The following is a 24,682-nucleotide window of genomic DNA, read 5'->3' as shown; positions in this document are numbered from 1 at the left end:
GGCACCCACAGCCCTTCCCCTGGGCGCTGCTTGGTGTGAAGGCAAGGTTTTCTGCTTGCTGGCAGTGGGGGTGTGAATGGCAGCCAGAAGCGGGGTGTGAGCAGCACCAGGAGCTGTGGCTGAGCACAGGCATCAGCATTGGGACTGCCATCCATGCAGGGCTGCGCCAACCGAGTGCAGATGTCACTGTGTGTTGCATCCTGCTTTGTCTCCATAGGACGTGGCATCCTGTTAGCTTCTCATGTGTGTGCCCACAGTGACCAGCCCCAAAACCACAAAAGGTCCCGAAGTGAAGCCTGGATTTCAATGTATTCATTGATTTTTATCTTGCATCTGTGGAGGCCAGCAGACTGCTCCCATACCAATAAGAGCATTGTTTCCATGGCAATTAATGTATTTTAAAAGGGCAGAATGTACAGAGAGACTGTATTTTTTTAAAGAGCAAGCCCTAAGCAGAGCAGCCCTTACCCTCCGTGTGGACACTGGACTCTCAGGTTGACTGTGCAGCACGCAGATTGACATCACTGTGCATGGGGTGTGTGCAGGGCTCATGAGAAGGGATCACTGCTCCTTTGCTGCCTGGAGAGTGTTCCCGGGAGCTCCGAGATGTGTGTCTGGCCAATTCTGTTTTAGCTGAGGAATATTTAAACTATTACAATTCTGTGCCCTCTGAGCATCGCCCTCTCTGATCCCATCATCCACCACAGCCAGTGCCACGGATGCACACAGGCCTGGTGGATGGAGAAAGCAGCAGGAGCCCCTGCCTTCTGCCCCCAGAGCAGGGCTCAGCTCAATCCCCACAGGGATAACAGGGCTTTGGCATCCTCCCCGGGTTCCGGGGCAGAAAAAGCAGCAGAGTGCACGGTGCAAATTGTTTGTTTGAAGTTACACATGCTGCTCCTGGCGTCACTTCCCCGCGTGATACACGCTAACATTGCAGCAGTGTGAGCTAACTCCCATGAGCTAACTTCCCACAGCACCTTCCTGCCACAGCCGTCATCTCACCCGGACGCAGTCACAGCAAAGCTGAGGATAGTGCCCTACCCCATGGCCTGCAGCCAGAGGGGAGAGAGGAGTCTTTTGGAGATGCTCCGTGCCGTCCTCCAAGTGGTGTTGAAGGGCTTTTGTTGGGGAGCTGCTCAGGGATGGGCAGGGTGAAGCAAAGGAGCATCCCAAACCCAGCATGATTTCCCCATGTGGGCAGGGTGTGTGGGACCCACGTTGGCTGGGGAAGCACATGTGTGTCCATGCAGATGTGTGTGTGCTGTGGACTGGCTCCAGGGCTCTGCCCTCTGCCTGCGACTTGTTTTCCCACGTTCTGAAATACGGCCGTCTGCTGAGATGGATGGTGGATGTGGTGACCTAAAATAATAAATACTGACAAAAGTAAGGGTAAAGTCAACAGTTTCCTGGGACAGCAGTAAATCTTGATATCTACCAAGGCAGAAGGTTGGGCACAAATTGTGATTTGTATTTGGATTTGAAAACTGCCAGCTCAGAGTGATGACAGCAAAGAAACAGCATCCAGCAGAGGTGACGGCACCGAGTGCCTGTAGAAATCCATCACTTCGCCATGGGCTGTCCCAACCTGAGCTGTCCCCACTGTGATCTGCTCTGAGGGGCCATCATCCCATCATGGTGCTGCAGCATTTAGCTCTCAGGAAGCTAAGAGTAGAGGTTCAATGGTGGGGAGCGGTTGCGGTGCGAGGTGTCCCATGAGAGATGCTCGTATTCACACCATGGGTGTCCCTGAGCTGATGGGTGGGCAGTACAGGGCCATTGTGCTAGGATGGGATAAGGGGCAGGTGATGCTGTGCTGCAAATGGAGTCACCCAGTGTTGCTTTGTGGAACATCCATCTAGCCTGAGGACTCCACACTGGGATGGGATCTGGGCATATGCTGTCCATCCTCTCTTCCCCCCGGGATGTCCTAGTGCACAGAACAGAGGAGCCACTTGGTCAGGGCACTGACAAGGCCTGGGTGGCATTTCGAAGAATGTATGGGGCAGGAGGGAGCGCCGGGGTCTCCTTCTATATGACAGTGGGAACACAAAGCTGCCTTCATCGCAGATAAGCGTTGGCCGTGGGGTTATGGTGGTGATGGAAGGCAGCAGGAGACTCCGTGCGGTGTTGGCCCCGCAGTCACCTTTTCCAAAAGAAAAACACTTCTTAGTACAATAGTAGGTTTAAAAAAAGAAAGAAAGAAAAATAAACAGGGCCCCATGTGAACTTAGGAGAGTTGTACGAGTGAGAAGAGGTGCCCATGGTGAAACTGTAGAGGGACTCTGGTCCCCCTGCCCACATCTCTACTCAGCTAATTGGTCCCCTTGGACCAATTGCCGCCTTGCAAAATGGTCCCAAGCCAATGCCTTCCCATCGCGCTGTGAGGCTGCGGGCACCTGGCAGTGACCAGGCAGCAACAGCTGAGGAAGTGGCGTGTGGTCTCCTTAGCACCATTCCCCCTGCTGGTACTCTGCTTCTCCAGTGGAAGTCATTCGCATGTGTCAACGCTTCCTTCCCATCGGGCTGCTTGCGTGCTCTGCCCGCTGGGCTGCGTGGAAGGGAAGCACCTTTGAATGGGAAAACAACTGTTAACCTCTGGGTAGAGCTTTGTAATTGGGTTGTTATGGAGCTTGGTAACCCCCTTGGAAGCTATTTTTAAAAGCAGCTTAAGGTGGTGTAGCTTGCTGGCCTTCAAATAGCACCACAGCCTAATGCTGCCATTTGGGCTGGGTGTTCCATCGTAGGAGTCCTGCTGTGATCTACAGAGTGTGACATTTCAAACTCAGCCTCTCTTGGAAGGGAGTTAGATGAATTTCATATCTGCATGAGGGGTGTTAAGAGGAGGTGAGGAGAGAGCGAGTTGTGCAGATGTTCAGCAGCCAGCTAATCTCGAGTGACGCGGATGCCCTGATGCACTTTGGCTCTTAGAGCTGATGATTATCATCTCCCACTGCAGCAGGTCCTGGCTTGTGGGCACAGCTGTGTGCCAAGAGAAACCCAGAGCGTGTCCCCACTGCACCCTGGGCACCCCACAGGGCTGGCAGGAAGAAGGCAGGACCTGCTGCCTCGTTGGTGTGAAGAGCAGCCCAGCAGAGCCCCGCGTGCAGGCAGAACATCACTGCACTCCTCTCCAATCCTGTTCCTCTTGGGGATCCCGCAGAGAGCAGTCAGATTTTTATTAACCATGTCAGGGAAGGCTCTGGGTTTGGCCAGCTCCAGCTGCCTTCAGGGGTGGCAGAAAGCCCACTGTGCTGCAGTGTTTTTCAGGCTGAAATTCCTATTCTCCCTGCTTGTGGATGGTGGGGGGGCTCTTGGGTCTGCAGTGATCGCTCGGCTGTTCCCGCAGCGCTCCCCGCTCACACGTCCGACCTCGTACCTGAGGTTTCCTTCCTCCGCCGTCGCCCCCGGTGACGAATGCTTCTTTGAAGCAGATCCCTGCAATCTTCCTGCCTCCCCCCATGCCCACCCCGGTGGTGGAGGCAGAAGGGGCTGTGCGGATGCGCTGTGCACACGTGCGGGTGTGCACATGGAGACTGCACGTGGAGGGCTCTGTGCTTGGGCTCCCCAGGCAGCAGCGTGCTCTCATGCCCGTGACCACTCTTCCCTTTGCTTTTTCATTATGATTATTTTTAGGTTATACTTGTTGCTTGAAAACCTGGCTTTGATGAGCAGGAAGTTAATATTCCTCCTGCCCTCTGCTTGTGGTTCCTGCTTTCTGGACCAGTCTTCATCTAATGGAGCTTTTTAATATTGCAATGACTCTAGGATAAATCTGTTTTCTTTGTTCCATGTTATCTTTCATCAGGAGCTGTAAGGATTCCTCCTTTTTTCCTTGAGTATTTTTTTTCCCAGTTCCTGCTGATCTGCCCCCTTCACAGGTAGGGCTAGAGGTGCACAGAGGCTGCATTACAGGGAGCCTGGAACAGATGGAGAACTGAATCCAGGTTTTCCAAGGCCCAACCTTGGTGATTCTATGATTCTAAGATAATCGCCTAATTGCAAAACTCACCCTGCTCATCAGCTCTTCTGCACTCAGCAACTGAAGAGCAGCTTGAGGACAGGTTGTGCTGTGGAGCAGGGTGGGCATTGCCAGCTCTGGGGCAGCTGCATGGTTGGAGGGCTCTGTGTTGATTTCTGCTGGCAGCCAAGTAGCAAACATCTGGATGGAAACCCCAGGGGTGGGGAGATGGAGCAGCAGGGCTTCTCCTCTTGGCACGATGCCTCCCAGCCCAGCTGCAAGCCTTGCAGGTGCCCAGAGAAGCCCACCCTGATGCTGTCTGGGCACTGCTTTGCTGACCTGCTCAGCTCATCCACAAGTCAACAGTCTTGGCAAAAGCCGAACTCCAAAGGCCAGCAATTAAACCCACGCTCATCAAGCAAAAAGCAAGCGTTCAACTTGATTTATTTTCTTTCCAAATGCCACTGCCCTTTTCTCTCTGCGTTTAGTGATGGCCCTGGGGATTCCCCTGACTTCCAGTTAGATGCATCTCCCATCGAGAGGTGGATGCCACCTCACTGAGCTCTGCCCTCCCACTGGCCCAGCTCCGGCTCTCTTCACAGGGTGCTTCACCTGAGCATGGCTCAGGGATCAACTGGTGGTAAGGATGTGGTTAATGGTACCGAGTCTGGTACCTCACTTGTGCATCCATCACATCCTTTCAGGTAAGAGGTGCAACAAATGGTGCTGGTTCTGTCTCCCACCCCTTAAGCCGTCTGATCCCTCTGCTCTTTCTGTGCCACACTAATCACGTCCTGCAGGGCAGAGAACATGAGCAGGATGAGATTTGGAAAGAAGTTAATTAAAGTAGGAATAGAAGCAACCTGACAGTCTTTAGGATGTGGGAGGGTAGTTTTAATTGAGTTCTACAAGGGTTTAGCCATGCAGTTAATAGGGGCCGCTGGAAGAGGGGTGGCTGTGTATGCTAAGCAGGGCTGTGTGGAGGTGGTGGCAAGGTGGGAGCTGCCTGTTCTGGCATATTTGGGGCTTTCTGGCCCTTGAAGAGTGAATCCTCTGGGCAGAATGGGGCTGTTCCTGTCTGCAGGCGCTGTGTGTCCCGCTGTGCCAGAGCTGCCCTCTGAAATGTCAGGGAGAGGAAACAATCCTCAGCTTGTTAGTTTCTACAAGGAAATAAAACACACAGATGGTTGGAGCATCCTCTATCTCAAAAGCAGGAAAAAGATTCTCCGGGCAGGAGCGGGCGGCCAACAAACCTGGAGCAATCCAGGGAGCGAGGGACCAAACAAAGCGGTGTCTGGCCAGCAGCGAAGGGCAGGCTGGTGGGGAAACGGGCTGTGATGTGCGGGAGCATCCCTGGCCCAGCAAGAGCAGCAAACAGCCGCTCCCCCGGGGCACGGGGAGGCTGCTGACAGCAGAGATCCTGGAGGAGGTCTGCAGGGTGGCCCCGGCTGACCCGCTGCCCTGGGCCGGACGCGAGGTACCTGACAGAGGCTAACTTTGGCTCAGGACGCAGCCTCTTGGGGAGGATGGAGTGGGGAACGAGCATCGGGGGGAGGGAGAGGAAAGACGGCAGGAGACAGAAATGCAAACATGGCCTGAGAGCTATGGGGCAGGGGGAGGGGGGGGAGGAAAAAGCAGGGTAAACCTGGCAGGATGGAGCAGGAAACCGGGCTGGAGCAAGCAGGGCGATGGTGAGATAGTGCTTCCTGCGGGGGGAGCGGAGAGAGGCAGACAGATAAACACTGTGTGATGGGGATGCTGCAGGGCACAGCGTGGCAGCCACTCCTGGCACGTGGGTGGCTCTGCCCATGCTGGGTGCCTGAAGCAGTGGCACGCGGTGGTTTGGGTGCTTCCGTGTTGCACCCTGTGTTGAACTCCTCTGTTTCTGCCTCCTGATAGGGCCACTGGCGTGCAAGTCTAAAAGCTGGAGGAACCCAAAGGGTTTGCAGCTTTGCTTCACTTCCCATCAGTGCAGGGATTATGGGATTGTGTGCCTTGCCAATAAAAAATAACCAGTTACTTAAAGCTTATGAATACTGAGAGGTGAAGCAGACCCTGGGGTGCTAGCACTGAGGCTATGGCAGCTGTTTGGGTTGCAGCCACAGGGCTGTTGTGCTGTAGGGTTGGACGCTAAAGGCTCCAGCATGTGCTAATGATGATCAACACAACACTGTGAGCGTTGATTGAATTCCTGTAATTATTAATCTCCTGGCTCCCTTGCAGGAGATCCCTGCAGGAATCCCTTCATGTCTTTGCTCCCTGTTTGGAGCAAAGGAGCACCTGATGCTTTGTGAATATCTGCAGAGTGGTGAGGGCACAGCTCCACCACATTTGTGTTTGATGATATTTCAGGGAGGTGAGTTCCATGGATGTAAATCTCCATGGCCAAGGGAACAGCACCCTGCTTGGAGTCCTGGGGCAGAGGCCACTCTGTTTCAGTGTCCATTCTCACCATGCTTTAGGGCTCTCCCTGCCTGCTGTCAGGTTGGAGAGAAAACACCCAACACTTCATTCCCATGGCCATTCATTTCTCATCTGTATGTGATATCACACCTCTCTGCAAAACAAGAGGAGGAGATGCCTGCCATGCATCCATCCTCCCCTTGTTCTTGCCAGCTCCTTGCTCCTTGTGAGCATGATGTTTGTGCTTTGCTGCTCCAGCCCACGGCTGGATGCCTGCCCTGAGTGTGGGCAGGAGCTGCTCCATGTGGGATATTCAGCCCTGCAAGGGGATGCTTGTGTGGTTCTTTCTCCCCCTGGCATGTGGACTTTCTGTGTGTGGGTTAGGGTTAGGTCCCCTGTCTCCAGGCAGCTGTGTGGGGAAGGGGTGACTGGGGCAGAGCAGGGGGATTGCACCTGTGTGTGCCAGGGTTGGGATCTGCAGGGCAAGGACAAATGGTGCATGTGGAGTTCTGAAGGCAAATGCTGCTGATTTGATAGGCCTAGCCTGGAAACCCAGAGAAGTGATTTGCCCCTCTTCTGCATCAAAAAGGGTTGTTCAATCTGTTTCCCCAGCTGCCATCTGGTATTTTGTCATTGACTTGCCAGGAGCAGGTATTTGCTGACATTGACATGTCATCATGCACCATAGTGCTAAGTGTGTGCCTTTCCCTGCTTGTGCAGGGAAAGCCTCCGTAGAGAGTCTGAGCTTGGGGCAGCCAAGGGTTCAGGCTGGGGATGAGACCCAAGAAAAACAGGAGATGCTGTGCAAGAGGAGCTGCATCACTCTATCTGCTAGCGCCAGGCCTAGAGTGAAGATAGAGCAGTAGCAGGATCCGGGTGACTTTTCTTGAGCAAAGGGAAGAGGGAAAGAGGAATTGAGCAAGAAGGGAGAGCTGAAGGGATTGGACCAAAAGCACTTAGAGTGTGTCCAGGGGAGCTTTGCTGCATGCGTGTTGTTGTCCAGCTTCAAACACAAAACCCCCAGGCAGTGAGTTTGGCAGCAGGAGCACAAGATGTGTTTAGCTGGGGACTCATGGTGGCTACAGCAAGAGCAATCTGGACTAGCACTGGGGAAGGAAGTCAGCGAGAAGGACAGAGTGAACAAAACGCCTCTCCGGAAAGGCGCCCCGTTAATCAGTCAGCGGGGCCGACTCAGCAGAGAGGGAGGGAAGGGGAAGCACAGAGGGGCTGCGGGGTGTGGGGGGGCTTGGAAGCAGGATCCGGCACAGGGCTTCCTGCAGGCTGCTCAGTCTCAGCAGGGCACTCTAGGGTGGATAACCCTTCCTGGGGGAGCATGGCTTCCCAGCCAGGCCCTAGGATGCAGGACATGGCTGCACACCATATGGGTAGCCCTGCTGTTGTGCTGAGAGCTGTGGTGGTTGCAGACTGTGGGAAGAGGGGTGGAAGGGGCTGGGGAAAATGATAGAGCCGCCAGTGATAAGGAGAGGATTCAGCCTTGCCCCTTTCAGAGCTGTGTACTGAAAGATCAAGGCTAGAGAAACTGCTGGGAAGTGCACTTCTCTGAAATTAGACAAGGTGTGAGCGGCTGTGGGATCCTGCTTCCTCTCTCCGCATCCCATCAATCCCCCTTCTGTTTATTTTAATATCCCACTGCCAACTTGCTTGGAAACCATCTTGAAAAAACAAAGCCTGCCGGGGCTGCCGCATGCCTTTTTAATTACATTAATGCTCTCCCTGCACAAGGGCACAATTCAGTGCGCACCCTCAGGCCGAGGAGATAAAGCATCATGGGGGCTGGAGGTGGGGAAGGAGGGACTGGGAGAAGAGGAGACTCTCAAGTGCTCTGGAGACATCTCCCTCGCACCCTGGGATTTGCCGGAGACACAAACCATCTGTGTGCCGGTCGGAGGAGATTTAACGGCCGAGATCAGTACTTATGGGGCACCCCCTCCCACGGGGAAGGATGGTGCAGCAGGGGGTGGATCCAGCTATTGAGCACAGAGAGGGGTGGAGGGTGATTTTGGGGAAGGTTTGTGGCCCTGCAGATGCTTTTGCAGATGGATAGCGCCGTGCATCCCTTGTCTGTGCTGGGTGCCATAAGTGACTGTGGGCACCTGCGCAGGAAGTCCCCAAAGCTGCCACCAGCCAGAGGCTGGGGAGGTGGCTGGATGGCCACAGAGAATAGTGGGGGGGGCTGGGTAGCCACAGGGCCCAGCCCTGCACTGGCCACGAGAGCATCCCCAACCCCAAACTGCGGTGCTTTCAGAGGGAGCCGTGGTTCCTTTTCCTGTTGTACTTGTGGAGTGCCGCAGACAGGATGCATCTGCAGGAATCCCGCAGCCTTAACCTGCACAGATCCTTTCCCCTCCACCCCCCGGCGATGGTTGCAGCAGGTCACCCCATGGCATGTGAAGGCACGTGGGGGTTACTTGTCTGCCATCAGCTGTGATGGCTCCCACCATCCCTGGTCATGGGTTTAGGGCTTTGCGTGGCACCCAGGTTTTGAGATGAGCTTTCAGGGAACCAACCCAACCCCATGGCAAGCCTGAGTCTGTCGCCTTCTTGCTGATGTGGGGCACTGACAGGCTGTGGCCATCTGGAGAACAGTGTTTGCAGGGGGATAATTGTGTCCGGCATTCATAGGAAGTGCAGCTTAGTGGTCAGATTCCTCCCCTCCTTTTTTAATAAACCTTGTTACATTTCGAAGGGATTTGACCAAAAATGCGCTTGTTTATTTTCACAGCCCACAGGGCACATTTTTGTGTGGGACATCCCCAGTCCCCTGCACTGGGGAAGGGGAGTTGGAAGCAGAGCGTCCTCTGTGACACCGATCCCACAGATGGGTTGAAGCACCAAGCAATGGCTGCCGTGCTGGCTGGCTCATTGACGACACTGATGGCTGTCTGTGGGACCAGCCGTGGCCAGCGGGGCTCCATGCAGGCAGAGGAGGGCGATGGAGATGGTGGGTGGCTATGGCCTGTGTCCTGCCGTTGCCATGGGGGCAGCCATGGGGATGGCTGCTGCGGAGCCACGCGCGGGCGGGAAGGAAATGGAGAACAATTGGGCAGAAGAAGGGCGGCAGGCTCAGCCCGGCAGTGCTGCTCCGCACGTCCCTCTGCAGCCCCCGCAGCAGCCGTGGCTCTAAGCACTGCCTCTCCAAGGCCTGGTGGTGCCGGGGACTGGCAGCCATTTGATGCCCCTGGTTGCTGAGGGCAGGTTCGAGGCTGTCCCGCAGAGCGTGGCAGGGCTCTCCTATGAGGAGATTTGCGTCTGTCGGTGCTGGTTTTGGAGAAGAGGCCTCACGTGGCGTTGCTGCTGCTCTGCCAGGTTACTCTGTGATTGATAAATGGGTTTAAATGGTATGAAGGAAGGAGTCAGACCCGAGCAGACTGCAATTGCACAAACCTCACACGTCTATAAAGATCAAGCTAGCAGCATATTTATTGCATTCCTTTCTTCCTTAGCATTTAGCGTCTACCTGAGTCACGTTTTCACATTTCACAACTCTATTTTTTCCCCTCTCTGGTTAGGTTGTTCACTCGTCTTGCAGTCATCAAAGCTTTTCTTCTGCATTATCTTGTATCCCCAGAAGCTGGAGTTTTAAGATAAAGATCATGAAGCAGTGACAGTTAGAAGCACCGCGCTAATGGAAAACAGCTCCGAGAGTAACCGGTACTTCGAGATGTTTGTCCATGAGCAGCTCGCACGGTGCGTGCCCTGCACTGCGTGCCGGAGACGTGAGCCCACCAGGAGTGGGACTCTCCTAGACAAAAGCTGGGAGAAGTGTGTGATAATGTGTTGATCTGCATCTCCTCTGAGCCTGGATAGTTTCACTCCTGGAATTCTTGTCCCCCGTGGCGCTAAGGGAAGGGCGCTGCTGTCATCCCCAAAGGGTCAGTCCGCTTCATGTGACTGTCTGTACACAAAGGCAGAGGGGCCTGCTGACCCCTGAGAGCTTCTGTGCAAATCCAAGAGCACTTGTGATCCCTTTGCGGGTGGATTTTTGTAGCCTTGAGTGCTTTGATACAGCTCTGATTAGCATATACCGTTTATCAGTGCTGCAGGTGAGCTCAGCCAAAGTCATCTGGTAAAGAACACCTCGATGCCCTGATTTCTGATCTTTCATTCTTTTTCTGGCATTGGTGTGGCAGTGAGGACGTGGTTAGTGGTCATGGTGATGATGGGCTGATGGTTGGACTATATTATTTTAGGTTTTTTTTCTGACCTTAACGATTGTAAGATGAGATGTTTGCTTCAAGAGGCTTTGTTCCAGTCCAGGCTCATGATGCCCAGCTGCTGCCCACACCAGTGGGTCTGCACTGGCAGATGTCTGCATCACACCCTCTCTCCTTTCTCTCCACAGATCTGGTGAGCAGCTATTCTATGACCCCTCCTACTCTGAGTATCACTGAGGAAGAACACATCATCAACGCCAAGGACACGCTGACCATCACCTGCAGGTACAGTGCAGGCAGGCACAGCTCTGCCTATAGACCACTCACAGCTGGTAAGAACCCGGCAAGGAGAGCCTGTCAGGGGGATCTTAGCTGCAGCATGCCTGTAGATAACCGTGGCTTATTAGAAATCTGCTACATGAACCAAGTGTGAATTAATCTAATCAATTAATTGAAAAAGAAGCTGGAAGCCTCTCAAAGGAGGAGGTGTTAGCCTCTACTGGAGTCCTGCAGGCAGAAGGAAGGCAAACACTTGCACGATCTGATAGCTTCCTTGTAAGTTTTTCGGGGGAACTGGCTTCCTAACTCTCCTGGTCTTGCCTGTGATGTGTGTTCTCACCTCATCACGCTGTTGGAGTTGTAGTTCTGGTTTCCAAATTTGGCAGATTATTTGGGGGGCATAGAGAAATGCCCATAGGAGAAGGCAGGGCTGTGCTTGGTGTTGGTTATGAGAAGCTGACAGCTTTTCTATAAAGCTGGGATTTCATTCTCTGCTTTGCACATTTGAGGGTGAAGGAAGAGAAGCCCGAGCCAGGCTGGGTCAATAACTCCTAGAGAGGAGCTGGTCATTTTGGAGTCTGGCTCTGAGAAGGTGTTGTGTCTGAACTGATTTGTCCCACGCTGGGGCATTTGACTGTACATGTTCTCATCACTACTCCTTATCTTGGGAAACACATTAGAGAGAGAAAAAAAAAGCCAAGCTGGAGTTTCCCTCCAGCAGCTGAAAGCAGATCCATGCCTGGGATCTGAGTGCTAGGGCTCAGTAGGGGTATAAATTCAGCATGGGCCTCAGAGGGGTATTTCTCAGAGTTATATATAACCACTAAGCAATTACTACAAACACTTGGCTTGTATTGTGTTCTTGTCTTGTCACAAACATATTTAACTTTCTCTGGAACAGATGGCATTACTCTTACTTTGTGGATCAGTTCTCTGCCAGGGAATAGAGACAGAAGCAAGGCTGCTTGATGCTCATACTGAGCTGATTCCACATGGTATGGGAAGCCAAGTGTTTGTGGGCTTGTTCGTAGAGTGACCTGAGGAGCCGTGGTGTATGCTAGGCAGTAGGAAATGCATGGCTGGGCTGTGGTCAGCCACAAGCTGCCATGGAGAGCGTGGAGATTCTGGCTCTTGCCGTGCTGACTCTCTGCAGACCCAGCAAGGCTTTCCCAGGTCACCCTGGACACGTTTGGCCACAGCCTCCCACATGGACTGTGAGTACCACACACAGTGAGGCAGACCTGTGTTCTTGCAGCAGCTTCAGGCAGGGAAGCCAATGGGAGACTGGGAACTGCAGACACAGCCCTGTGTCTCCTGCAGATTGATCCAAGGCTAAAGGACGTTCTGAAGTTGGAGGTGTGGTTGAAGAAAGTGTCTTTTGCAGTCAAGCATGAACAGACCTATTTAGCACCATGAAGCGGAAAGCCTTTCTTTTCCTGGATGGGAAGGATGAGATTGCCCTTTCTTTGTGCACTTGCTAGCTGTCAATTAGTATGAAGGAGAATCACAGTGGGAAAAAAATGTGCCCCTCTGGAGTTGTGCAGCATCCTTCACACCACCCACAGGTGACAAGTCTCAGCATGGCTCCAAGGTTCCCCTTCTCCCTGTGAGATCTCAAGCCCGTGTCTGCCCCACGCCTTGAGAAGAAGGTTTTGCCTATGGGACACTACTACTACTTTTGAATGAAAAGTAAATCTTTCTTGGTCCCTGGATCTCTAATTACACCCAGCTGCTACTCCAACCTCTTCTCTGGACTATGGCCCACCCTGGGAAGACCTGGCTTGTGTTAATGGGAGCCGAAGGGAAAAACACGCAGACCACCAAGAGAACAGGCAAAGGAGAGGGTGATGGGGCAGGGTAGGGCAGAAACAAGTACAAAATCAAATCCCGGATCCAGAGATTCTTTGCTGAGCATCATGTTGGAGGTGGCTTTGGTTTGACCCTGGTTCTTCCCTTGAGAGCAATGTCCTCTGGCTGCTCTTCGAGCTGCCCTGGAGCCAGGAGCACAGGCCTGCTCGAAGCAGCACTGCAGCAGAAAACTGAGCCCAAATCCCCCCGCATGAGGCTCCCTGCAGACCTTTTCAGCTTCACCCACTGAGCGTGAGAGTCCCGCAGCTGGCTGTGCTCTCAGGCTCCCTCACAGCTCAGCCTGGATCTCCCACACTTGCAGCTTAGCAGCCCCTCTTCTTCTCCTCCTTGCCCCAGAAGTGACAGGAGCCCATGCCAGGCCATGGGATGTTTCTGGAGCTGAGCATGCTTCACAGAAGCCTGAAAACACAGCACACCCACGAGGACTCACTGGGTGCTGAGGCTCTGCAGTTTCCCCCATCACCTAACACAGTGCACTCATCCAGGCAGTGCAGGGGACCTGTGTAGAAGCATTCCAGCAAATACAGATCGTGCCACGGCTGGCTGGAAGCCACAGTGATGTTTTAATTGAGGCATGTGGCACAGCAGGGTGAAGGGACTGATGGACAGTATGTCTTTTATTAGCTCCCATCCTGAGAAGGCAGGAAAAAAAACATTGTGAATCTCTGCATTCATGCTCTTGTCAGCCTGCACTGGGGAGAAGCAGAGCTTGTGCCCTTCCACTCATGAATGTTGGAGCAGAGCCTGCAGGAGCCAGCTGCATGACAGCAGAAACTTATGGAGGGATCAAGCTGATCCTGGCCATGCCAGCCCCATCCCACCCCACAAGTGCTGGGTACCTGGAGGGAGAGGGAGCATCTCTCAGCCGTGGTGTTTAGAGAGGAAAGAGCGAGGGTGTCCTTTGCTGCCCAGTGACTTGTTCATAGAGCTGACTCACAGATGTTTGCAAATGCATAAAGTCTACTCTGGCAGAAAGGAAGTATTTGACCCCGGAGCCCTCTTGGCTCCTGCAGAGGAAATGAGCACTGCAGCGGGGATGGAGAAGCCTGAGGACAAGGCAGTGCCCTGCCACATGGCTCTGCGGCGGCGTCCAGGACACGTACCACACCTGCTGCTTCTTCCTACGGGTGTGCGACTGCTGTGAGCATCCTCTGTGCTGCTGAGGGGGAATCTGCCTTATCCCACCTCAGCCCGAAGCCACAGCCAGCTTTGCCCGTCATACCGCATGTGGGAGCTTCAAAGAGGATTGAAGAAAAGCAGTGCCAATTGCAACTGCTCCCTTGAAGAGCATCTGTCCCGAAAAGATTTAGGAAAACAGCTGCAGAGAAGCCTGCAGTGCATCTGTTTCCAGCTGGCATCAGCAGGCTCTGTTGCCCAGAGACACGTTATCACAGAGCTGAAAGAAAACAACTTGGGAACAAATCTTCAAAGATGACAGATAGGTGGGAGGGAGCAGTCCCAAAGTGCCTGGACCTTTTCCCAGACACACAGGGCAGCCTCAGAGAGAAATCCAGGTGAGCCTGGCCTCGTTCTTGCCTTCATCTGGTCCTCTTTACACACCAGAGACACCAACTTGGACTCACATTAATGCCTTTACCTTCTGTGTCCCCGCTGGGTCTGGTCAAGCAGCAAATGATGCAAGGAATGTTTTAGTTCAGCTCACGGGCTGGTTGTCAGGGCTGTTTGCACTGGCCCATCTGTGTTTATATAAATACGTGTCACTCAGCTACTGCTGGCCTTGATGGTTAATAAAACAAGTGGGTCTGATAATGCGTGAAAATCCCAGCGGGTAAACAAACAGAAAGAGGAAACACTGGAGACTTGTACAATTCCCCTGCTGCACACCGAGTGCCAAAAATGCCTGAGCAAACACGAAGGGCTTTGGGGCTCCTTTGCTCAGTTGGGAGTTGGAGCTTTCAGCTCTGCATGGGGCCAGATACCGCTCTGTGCCTGGTGCAGAGGGCGTATGGCTCCAGCAGCAAGGGCCACGCTGTGCCTTGCAGTCAGGATCCCGCTGTGGTGACACCTGTGATTTGGCTGTGCTCAGAAGCATCTGCCCCAGCCCTGCTCTGAGGATCCCCAAGCTGAGGAGCTGCCTGTCCCCATCTGCCTATTCCAAATGGCATAAGAGGTGACTCCAAGTATCTCCTAATAGCACAAACAGTGCTGACAAAAAGCCATTTTTGCCCCCCAGCTGTCTCTTGAGATGTCTTCTTTCTTCCCATCTCTTTTTTGCACATTTTTCAGTGACTTTTGGCTTCGCTGGCAAACATTCAGGTGTGGACTTGCGCTGTGCTCTGAAAGGGGCTCTGATTTCACGGAAGGAAACTTCCAGCATGGCATAAAAGCCTGGTTTGTTAGTAGTAAGCAAGAGCAGTCAGAGCAAGCTGTGGTAGGGTGCCTGTGTGTGTGTGTGCATACACCTCCCATGCTGGGCATTCTTGGCTATATATAAATACACACTTGCATGCTCGAGCTGGAGGTTTCTTCTCTATCCCTGACTCCTTCCTGCTTTTCTCTTGTTTTCTCTCCAATCTGTTCTCCTTCCCTCCTTCTCCTTCCCGCTCCGTTCGTCACACAGGTCCCAGCCAGCAGCTGTGCTGAGCCAGGGGAGCTCATCATGTCCGTGTACATTCTTAATAGCTCTGAACTCCTTTAATAACAAGGGGAAATAGAGAATAAATGGGTTATTTCCCTCAGGACCCTATATGGCTCCCTGTCCTGGCATCAACAGCAGTAGGACGAAGTCATGGGAGGGAGTGATATCTGACAGTCTGGCATGCCCAGGATGTGACCTGGGGAATGGGACTGGCCTCTGCTTGCAGGGTGATTAGGGAAGCTGCTTGCCTTCTCCTTGCACCTGTTTCCCTCTGTGGAAGAGGGCTGTTCCTCCATGCCCCAGCCTGAGAGCTGAGGCTATTTGGGACATGTGCAGGGCCATGCGTGTACGTGGGAGGGGAGCAGTGGGCTGTAAAATCCCCTAATTGCCCCAAAGCTAATTCTCCTTTTTGCCCATTTCCAGAGGCCAGCATCCCTTGGAGTGGTCGTGGCCCGGGGGCAAGGTGGACCCAAGTGGGAAGGAGAAGGAGATGGAATTCACAGCCTCAGCAGCACCCAGTGGGGGCCGGGCAATCCGTGAAGAGGACTGCGAGGGGACGGGCACGAAGCCCTACTGCAAAGTGCTGGTGCTGACAGAGAGCCAGGCCAATGACACAGGTTACTACCGCTGCTATTACAAGTACATTGATGCCAAAATCGAGGGCACCACAGCGGTCAGCTCCTATGTCTTTGTGAGAGGTAAGAGCCGTACGGCGAGGTGAGGGAGGGCTTGGGGCTGGACTACATGCACCAGCACAAAATCAGACAGATTAAAGATCCCGACATGCCCCCCACACCCCCTTCCTGTCCCCCAGGGCTGCAGGCTTAGGGAAAGGACCAAGGGCTGCTCCTCATGCAGGAAGCAATATCCGTCCATTTCTGGGGGATGGCAGCAGCACCTGGGATTCAATTATGTCCTGGCCTGGGGGCATTGCTCCAGCAGGGCTGGAATGTAGGAATTTAAGGAGCGAGAGCCGAGTCTCAGAGATGCTCTGACGCTAAAAAAAGCACAGGATTTAGCTTCTGGGCAGCTGGGGAGACTCTCAGAGATGCTAGAGGCAGAACGGGGCAAGGAACGATAATGGTCCGTAAAGCAGAGGAGCAGCAGCACAGACCCACTGTGCACAGCCTCCTCAGAGCCTCAGCCCCACATGCGGTCTGCACAGGGGCTGCCATGCGGGCAGCATTATGAGGTGTGTTTTGGAGGGAAAGGGCTGTCTGCCAAGCTTGGAGCCGCAACCTCAGCGCAGCAAGGGGCTGCAGGGGCCCATTCTCTGCTTTCCCTGTTCCCCAGGGTCCCCCTGTGCTGTCCCCCCACTGCCTGCAGCAGGATCCAGCAAGATAAACGAGCGCTGTCCCCTGGAAGCAGTTGGCCAAGCTATTTCTCTTTCCGCCCCCATTTCTTAGAGTTGGTGCAGTTGTCACGAGCCAGGCAGGTCATGACATACAAGATGCATTTTTCAGAAGTCCCAGGGCAAAGCCAAATTTACCTCTGCAACTGTGCAGAGAAAAATGTAGAGGCAAATCATAAAAAGCTGGGCAGCTGCTGGACAGGAATTGGGGTCTGTCTGGGCAATTGCCTCCTCTTCACGTGGGCGCTGCTGCCCATCCTAGAGAAGAACAGAGCTTCTCTGGATCTCAGGAATGTTGGGAGGAGGCGTCTGTGAGTTGGACAGGGATATTCGGTTGCTCTTGAGCCCTGTATCAGGAAGAAGCCAAGAGAGCTGCTTAAGCATGCAGCTGAAAGTACAGCCTTACAGGCTTACATGCAAGGTGTGCTTCTGCAAGAGCCTGGTTTGTCTATGGATGTGGATTTCCTTTTGTAAAATTTTGGATTTCAAACCTCCTGGAACAGTCAGGTGAGGATGTGAGATCCAGCAAATGCCACTTTGTCCCCTTGTTCACCTCTTCTCACCTTTGGCCTCATCTACCGCTCGGTAATGGTTCTGTTTAGCAGAGAGCAGCAGTGTGCATGTGTGATGGAGCTTAGGGGCTATAAATCCCGTGCTGTCAGGGTGCATGGGACTCACAGCGCCTGCGTACAGCTTGTGTGCAACAAATCCAGCCAACATCTCATAGCATTGCTTCGCACATGGCTACGTAGGATGTGTTCATACTCATTCCAATCAGGCTGTGTGCTCTTATGGCTACCAAACAGCCAGGAAAACTCAAGATCCTCCTGGACAGACTTTCCAGGCAAGAGAAGGGACACGTCGAGGAAAACCCAGGAACACAGTAACTGTGGTCACTGCAGGACATCCAGATAAAACCCTGCCTGTTCCTGCTGAACTGGGCTGCAATGTGAAACTGTCCCCGGAGAGTTTGGAAGGGCTGATGTAAGTGTCAGGGATGTTTGGAGACAGCATGGTCAGACCACAGATTTATCCACCAGCCTCGTTTGTCATTTTAAGAGCTTGGTGAAATTGCCAGAAACAAAATATCTGTACTTTGGCTGAGAAATGGGTTCTTCTGTATTTTTTACCTGCAGCTCAGTTCTCGAGTGAACTCTTCACACGTGTCTCGTTTCTCACGTGTCTGGTTTGGCGTGTATTTTGTTACCTCTACAGATAGTGCTGTAAACATACAGAATGCCTCATCAGAGTGAAACAGGACACGTACAGCCCCCATCTCATCAGGCTTAGCATATATTAATGAAGGAGATACTAAATTATTCCCATCTGACCCATTAAGACAGCCTTATAGAAAGTATGTGATGGGATCGAGAGGGGAGTTAATGCATGAATCACGAGCTCGTTGGCAGCTGGGGCTGCCCAGTAAATCAGTGCATTCTTGGCTGCCCTCTGAGCTTGGAAGGGACCTCATAGTCTTTCACCTCTGCCAGTTGTGTGTCTCCTCCCTCTCATGTGCCCAGGGCTTGGGAAAGGAATGAGGAACATGTTCGCACTTTGAAACAAACCTCTGATTTAAGAAGCCCTGTGCCAGGACTCCAGGAAATAAGAATCCTCTAGGCATCCATCTTTTCATGAAGGACTCACCATTACATTTCCTATGCATGGCTTCTTTCCCCCAGGCTGTAGAAGGAAAGACTTCACCTTTTGCTCTCTATAACTACCTGAAGGGAGGTTGTAGTGAGCTGGGGGTCGGCCTCTTCTCTGCTGTAACTGGTGATAGGACCAGAGGGAATGGCTTCAAGCTGTGCCAGGGGATATTTAGGCTGGACGTTAGGAAATACTACTTCTCTGGTCAGGCACTGGAATGGGCTGCCCAGGAAAGTGATGGAGTCACTGAGCCTGGAGGTGTTCAAGGAAGGTTTGGATGTTGTGTTGAGGGATATGGTTTAGTGAGAACTATTGGTGATAGGTGGATGGTTGGACTGGATGATCTTGTAGGTCTTTTCCAACCTTGGTGTTTCTGTGATTCTACTCACTCTAGAGTAGGTCTTTGCAGTGTGACTATGACTGAAGCAACAGTTTTCTAATTAAAAGTTTAAATGTCCTTATGTGCTTAACAGTGTGAGCACGGAGTTGGAATGGGTTGAGGCCAATGTGATTGGAGCAGCAGGATCCCAATGGGGATCCCCAAATGGGGATCATTACTACTTGCATCTTGGGCAATCATTTTAGTTGATTGGTTTTAGGGATTGTCTAGCAGGGGAAAAAATCCCCTCCAACCCAAGCCAGTCTGTGGTTCTATGATCATTTTGGTGCCTGGCACAGTGGCTCAGAGCCATGGTAGATCTCTGCGTGCTGCCACTGAATCCCTTCCACAATGGACCCCAATTGGGTTTGTCAGGTTTGACACAGGCAATGTGCTGAGCAGGACAGGACAGCCTGTCCTGCCAGCACTTCATTGTGGTGCTGGCTACACGTGGAGGAGCACAGTGTACCACCCCTGGCCTCACTAAGTCATTTCAGGGTGGTTTTGCTCTTCCTGTCAATATTTGTGCTTGCAGCAGTTGGGAGGCAGTGGAGTGGCAGTCCTGGAAATCTCAGCTCATCTGTTTATCTGCCGGCTGGGCCGGCTGCAGGATGACATCTGCATACCATTGCAGTGCAGCTCACTTCCTTGCCCTGGAAGGTCGCTCTGCCTGCCGCCGCTCCTGCACTGGCACCAGCTGGGCAGGCGTGGAGCCCAGCAGGGGACCCAATGGTTTGGCAAAGGGTTCAAACCCAGGCCTTGAAGGGGCCGGGAAAGGGGAGGTTGTTTCCAGCACTGCCCAAATGTTGCAGGAGCTGGCCGACCTGGGACGCACCCTTTGCATTCAGGGTGTGTTTGCTGCTGTGGACATCATAGATGGGGCTGATCAGCCCAGCACCACTCCCTCTGGCAAGCTCACAGTGTGTTAAAGAAAGCCAGAAAGCCTTCTATTCTTGTGGTTCCTTCCACTTCTCCTCTTGCTCCTGTTTAGTTGTCCTTCTCTTTGAATCCCTTCCTTAGATTTCGAACAGCCGTTTATCAACAAGCCAGAGACGCTCCTCATCAGCAAGAAGGAGAACACTTGGGTGCCGTGCCTTGTGTCCATCCCAGACCTCAACGTCACGCTCATCTCGGTGAGAGTTGTGCCAGTGGGATGCTGCAGACCAACACGCGTTGCATTTGTTGTGCATTTGTAATTGCCTGAGTGGGAGAAGTACAGGCACTGCCAGGAATGGAAAATGCATGAGATACATTTTCCATGGAAAGTATAAGCCACTGGCTTCCTCGTTTTATTTGCTGGTTGAGGCTGTGTTGTCCAGTTCCCTTGGGCAGACCCCGCAGGTTTCCTGCCAGCTTTGCACCTCTTCCCTGGCTCTCTGAAACAAAACAAAACTTTGATTTTGTCCCATAGCATCCCCTGCTTGCTCTGATCTCTGTGAGCTGAAAACCCCCTAGGTAGTAAGCAACCCCACGGGGAAGGAGGCTGCAGCTCTGGGGCTGAGGACTAAATACAACTCAAAACAACCTATTATCAGCTTGCTTATGCCTTTTTTTTCTTTTTTTTTTTTTTTTTTACAATGCAAATACATCCTTCCAGGATGAGTGTTACTATTGTACAAAGCCCTCCAGGGACACTCCGGGGGCCAGGGGTCTTTCCCTTGCCCGGGAAGGACACTACCCAAGGTCAGACCCCATCCCAGTGAGGCTGATGTTCGGGACATCGGCATCAGTTTCCTTAGCTATCACTATCATTTTCCATTCCTGGAAGTCTCTGGCCTGCTCTGCGGATGGGGAGGCTTGCAGTGCAGGATACAGCCGCTTGGGGTATAGCGGGGGCTGCGATTCCTAGATGACAAACCCTTGGGGGAGAGAGCAGGAGGCCAGCATAGCATAATGCTGCATCGTTTCTTCCTGCAAAACAGAGGTGTTAGCCAGCATGAAGGGTGGGAATGCTGTTATCCCCTCATTTCACTTGGGAAAATGTTGTTTTTTCCAGCAAAATTCCCTCATCCACCCCGACAGGAAAGCCATTTTCTGGGACAACAAGAAGGGGATGCAAGTACCCACTCAGCTGATCAGAGATTCCTTGTTTGTCCAGTGTGAGACTGTCATCGACAAGAAGGTCTTCAAATCTAATTTCTTCATCATCCACATAGCAGGTGAAAGTCTGGGGAAGTAGGAAGTTATGGCCCTGTCCTCTAGCTGTGTGCCATGCTGAGGTATCCTTAGCAGCAGCAGTTTATACCCAAATCTCCTGTAACCGCACAGTTGGAGGTGCAGATTCCACGCTTTTCTGCTTTTCTGAAACCCACACCCCAGCTTCAAATAATTAATAGATCAGAAATGTCTTTTTCTTGCCTCTCTGCATCAGGGATTGAACTGTACGACATCCAACTGTACCCCAAGAAAGCCATGGAGCTGCTAGTGGGAGAGAAGCTGGTCTTGAACTGCACAGTGTGGGCCGAGTTCAACTCTGGTGTCCGTTTCCAGTGGACGTACCCTGGCAAACAGGTACTGCTGCCCTCTGAGTCATCCCATCCTGCCCGTTCACTGTTCTTCTTGGCAGCAACACAGGGCTCTGATTCAGGATCCTAACCACGCTGTGCTCTGGCGATCTCAGAGAGCTTTTCCACTTTTCTCTCCTGCAGCAGGAAGCAGGCAGAGAGGAGACTCTTCTACTAGTAGAAAGCATCTCCCTTTCTTAAGCATTATTTCTCTGAGGAACTTCTGGGCAAACATTGGCTTCATTTCTACCAGTACAAATACAGACCAAACATCCTTGGTTTGAAAGGAGCTGTTCCAGCCTCGCAGCTTGAGTTACCAAGAGCCTGCAAAGTGATCCCTTCCCTCTGTTTTTTCCCTCTGTGGTAGAGTCTGGCTCTTGCAAACAATGAAACACTGGAGTTCCCTGAAGACATTATGGTGTTTGCATACCTAGGGCTCCTACCTAGTGACTGGACCGGAGATCAAAGCAAACCAGTGCTAAACTCTTAGCCCAGCTTTGGTTGATCATCACACAAGGCTCCTTGCCTTCACAGTCAGTTATGGAGATGCCTTTCTGGAAGGAGGCAGCAAGAAATGCAGATATGAGGAGCCCATCTACACAACCCCATTCCTCTGATGCCTTTCATGCCCTGTTCTGTGCCACCAGATGCAGCGAGCGGTGATAGAATCTGAGCGCCGGTCCCTGCAGACACACACAGAGCTCTCCAGCATCCTGACCCTGCACAACGTCAGCCAGCAGGACCTGGGCAGGTACACGTGCACTGCCACCAACGGCGCCCAGATGCTGGAGGAGAGCACCGATGTCATCGTGCATGGTAAGACACCTTCTGCTCCCTCGTGGAACCGCAGGCTGACTCCTTGCGCTCCCCTGCGCACTCACCTCTTCGTTTACAGAAAAGCCCTTCATCAACGTGGAGTGGCGGAAGGGGCCGGTGATAGAAGCCACTGCTGGAGACGAAGCTGTGAAATTGCCGGTGAAAGTTGTGGCTTACCCCCCACCAGATTTCCAGTGGTAACGCACCTTTCTTGGCCCAAGCTGCCCTCTCTCCTCCTCCCTCCCCGGGCCAAGGAGGAAAACCAGGCCAGCCTCCTTGCTAGGTCCCTCTGTGGCCAAGATTGTCCCAGATGTCACGTTCTCCCATCCATGGAAGGGCTGCCCATGTTCCTGGGGTGCTCCTCCATGGCTCAGCAGCAGGGAAGGGAAGGAGGGGAAGTCTGGTTAGGGTCAGGTTGTACGGTGCATTGTGCTGCACTCCCACCAGAGCTAGCTAGGAGCTTTGCACACAAACCCTGCTCAGGGCAAAGCCATGACACTCCCAACCTCACATCCTCACAGCAGTGTGCAGGCCTGTAACTCAGGTCTGGGGAAAGCCCAGGGGTCCCTGAAGAGAGGACCGTGCTTTGGTGAGACACTTCCTCCCTGTGGCTGCATTTTCTCTCTGCCTCCCTGCAGGTACAAGGACGGGAAGTTAATTCCCAAGCAATCTCAATCTTCAATGCAGATCAAGGATGTGGCAGAGCATCATGCTGGGACGTACACGCTGGTTCTGAGGAACAGGCTGGTGGGGCTGGAGAAGCACATCAGCCTCCAGTTAATTGTCAATGGTAAGGGAGGGGCTGGGGCCAGGGGGAGAGCACTGAACCTACAGCCCCGGCCTTTGGGCTGCTCTGAGACCAAGTGCCTGGTGCTTTCCTAAAGCAGTTGCTACCTACATCACATCCTTCAGCCTAACGCTGAGGGATGCTCTGGTTACAGCAGGGCTAGTTGGTTGTGGTGTGGGCAATGTGCCATGGAAGTGGAACTCAGGACACTGAAGTTTTGTTCCTGCCTCCACGGCTCTGAGCAGAACACACCCTTGCTCAGGGGGCTGTTTCCCAACTGCTGTTGAGGATGCTGCTGAGAGTGATCCTAACTGGTGGAGACTCATGAGCAGAGTGGCTGCAGCACACATGAAGCCTGGGGCTGGAGCAGTTCTCTGGGTGCCCTATGGCTTTCCCCTGGCAGAAACTGGTCATTGTCATGGAGAAGTCAGGTGCCAGCGCAAGAAGCAGTAGAAGGACACTGCTGCTTGGGGATTTGTCTCCAGCAGACTCTGTGACCTTGTACTGGGGGCTGCAGCATCCAGACAGCCATATCCAGCAGAGGAAGGAGAAATTGTCATCACTTGAATCTGCCTAAGTATAACCTGCCCTGCCCTGTGGGCCTGAGCTCCCTAGGAGCTGCCCTGGGATCTGCAGCACTGTAGTGCCCAGTCACTATAGACAGCCTGGGGAGGGCTGTGCCTGGCCTAGGGACACAGCAGCTAAGCCCAGAGCCACTCACAGTGTCATTCTGATGCTTGCAGTTCCTCCACGCATCCATGAGAAGGAAACCTCTTCCCCAAGCATCTACTCCCGGAGGAGCCCCCAGGCCCTCACCTGCACAGTCTATGGAATCCCAGCACCAGAGGTGATCCAGTGGCAGTGGAGGCCATGGATGCCCTGTCGGATGTTCTCTCGACGCAGTCTGTAAGTGCCATCCCTCCCAGTGCCCATGTCCTGCCAGGCCGCCAGTGTGACACTGAGGTCTCCTTATGACCATGGCTGTGTCCCAGATCCCATCTCAGTTTTGGGTGCCCCTTGGTGAGACCCCGAGGCAGCAGCTGGGGCTCACCCTGCTCGCTCCTGCCCAGAGATCCTTGTGCTTTTTTTTTCCAAAAGCATCTTCTGGTGGGTGATGATGGAAACAAAAATGCTGGGAGGGAAGGGAGCAGAGCTACTGCATGTGGGGAGGAGCTGCTGAATGCAGGGAAAGCTCCAGCTGCCTGCCAGCTGCTGGGGCAGTTTGCCAGGAGAGTGTTTGTGAAGGCAGGATGGATGGGCAGGAAGGGTGCGTGCCCGCTGCCTGTGCCCTGGGAGGTAGGGCAGCAGCAGGCAGGGCTGCAGTGGCATTTTTTAGCTGTGATCTTGCAGGAAGAGGGAAAAGGGATGCTGGGGAGTCAGAGACAGAGAAGTCAGGGTGGAGGACATCAGGGTGCCTGGAGGAAGTCAGGTCCTGCAGCCCTGTATAGGCTGTTGCCAAGCCTGGGACACCAAAGTGCTCTCCATCGCATGTGAGTGCACCATGGCCCTGTCAGGAAGCAGAGAGGCCCATGAATTATGGTTACTGTCTCCCAAGGCCACTATGTTTCTGCCTAGCAGAGCTCCAGAGGATGCAGGAGGCTTCTTTCTGGCTTCCTGTTGTTTACACAGCTCACCAGTGTGCTCGTTCTGCCAAGCGCTCTGCCGGCACTGCCAGCACGTGTCCTTACCCCTGAGCAAGGTGTTCAGCTTCCCCCTGGATTTTGGGCTCTCCCTTCTCCCTGCTTCACCTGCATTTCAGCAGCATCCTGCAAGCTGCAACATCTCAGGTCTTTGGCAGATTTGGGCTCTTCTCCCCAGTTGCCATCATCAGCCCCAAAGAGGTGCCACCATGTTCTTTGGGGATACCACACACAAACAGTTTTCACTCCTTCTTTTTTCCATCTTTAATAGT

The 24,682-nt window shown here is 53.1% G+C and overlaps 1 protein-coding gene across 3 annotated transcripts in view; it reads left to right on the top strand.

Annotated features, from left to right (window-relative positions):
• FLT4 (fms related receptor tyrosine kinase 4) overlaps positions 1-24,682 on the top strand; it is a 46,883-nt gene that overhangs the window by 4,137 nt on the left and 18,064 nt on the right. For all 3 annotated transcript variants that reach the window (XM_042881579.1, XM_042881580.1, XM_042881578.1), the window contains exons 2-10: positions 10,728-10,824; positions 15,710-15,984; positions 19,684-19,796; positions 20,660-20,822; positions 21,035-21,174; positions 21,815-21,983; positions 22,063-22,180; positions 22,622-22,773; positions 23,514-23,676. In XM_042881579.1, the coding sequence (XP_042737513.1) occupies positions 10,728-10,824; positions 15,710-15,984; positions 19,684-19,796; positions 20,660-20,822; positions 21,035-21,174; positions 21,815-21,983; positions 22,063-22,180; positions 22,622-22,773; positions 23,514-23,676 (1,390 nt within the window). The remainder of the gene's footprint in view (positions 1-10,727; positions 10,825-15,709; positions 15,985-19,683; positions 19,797-20,659; positions 20,823-21,034; positions 21,175-21,814; positions 21,984-22,062; positions 22,181-22,621; positions 22,774-23,513; positions 23,677-24,682) is intronic.

The sequence above is a fragment of the Lagopus leucura genome, unplaced genomic scaffold (genome assembly GCF_019238085.1).
Source record: "Lagopus leucura isolate 7727_CA_CO unplaced genomic scaffold, USGS_WTPT01 Super-Scaffold_100030, whole genome shotgun sequence".
Classification (NCBI taxonomy): Eukaryota; Metazoa; Chordata; class Aves; order Galliformes; family Phasianidae; genus Lagopus; species Lagopus leucura.
This window is presented reverse-complemented; position numbering and strand designations above follow the sequence as displayed.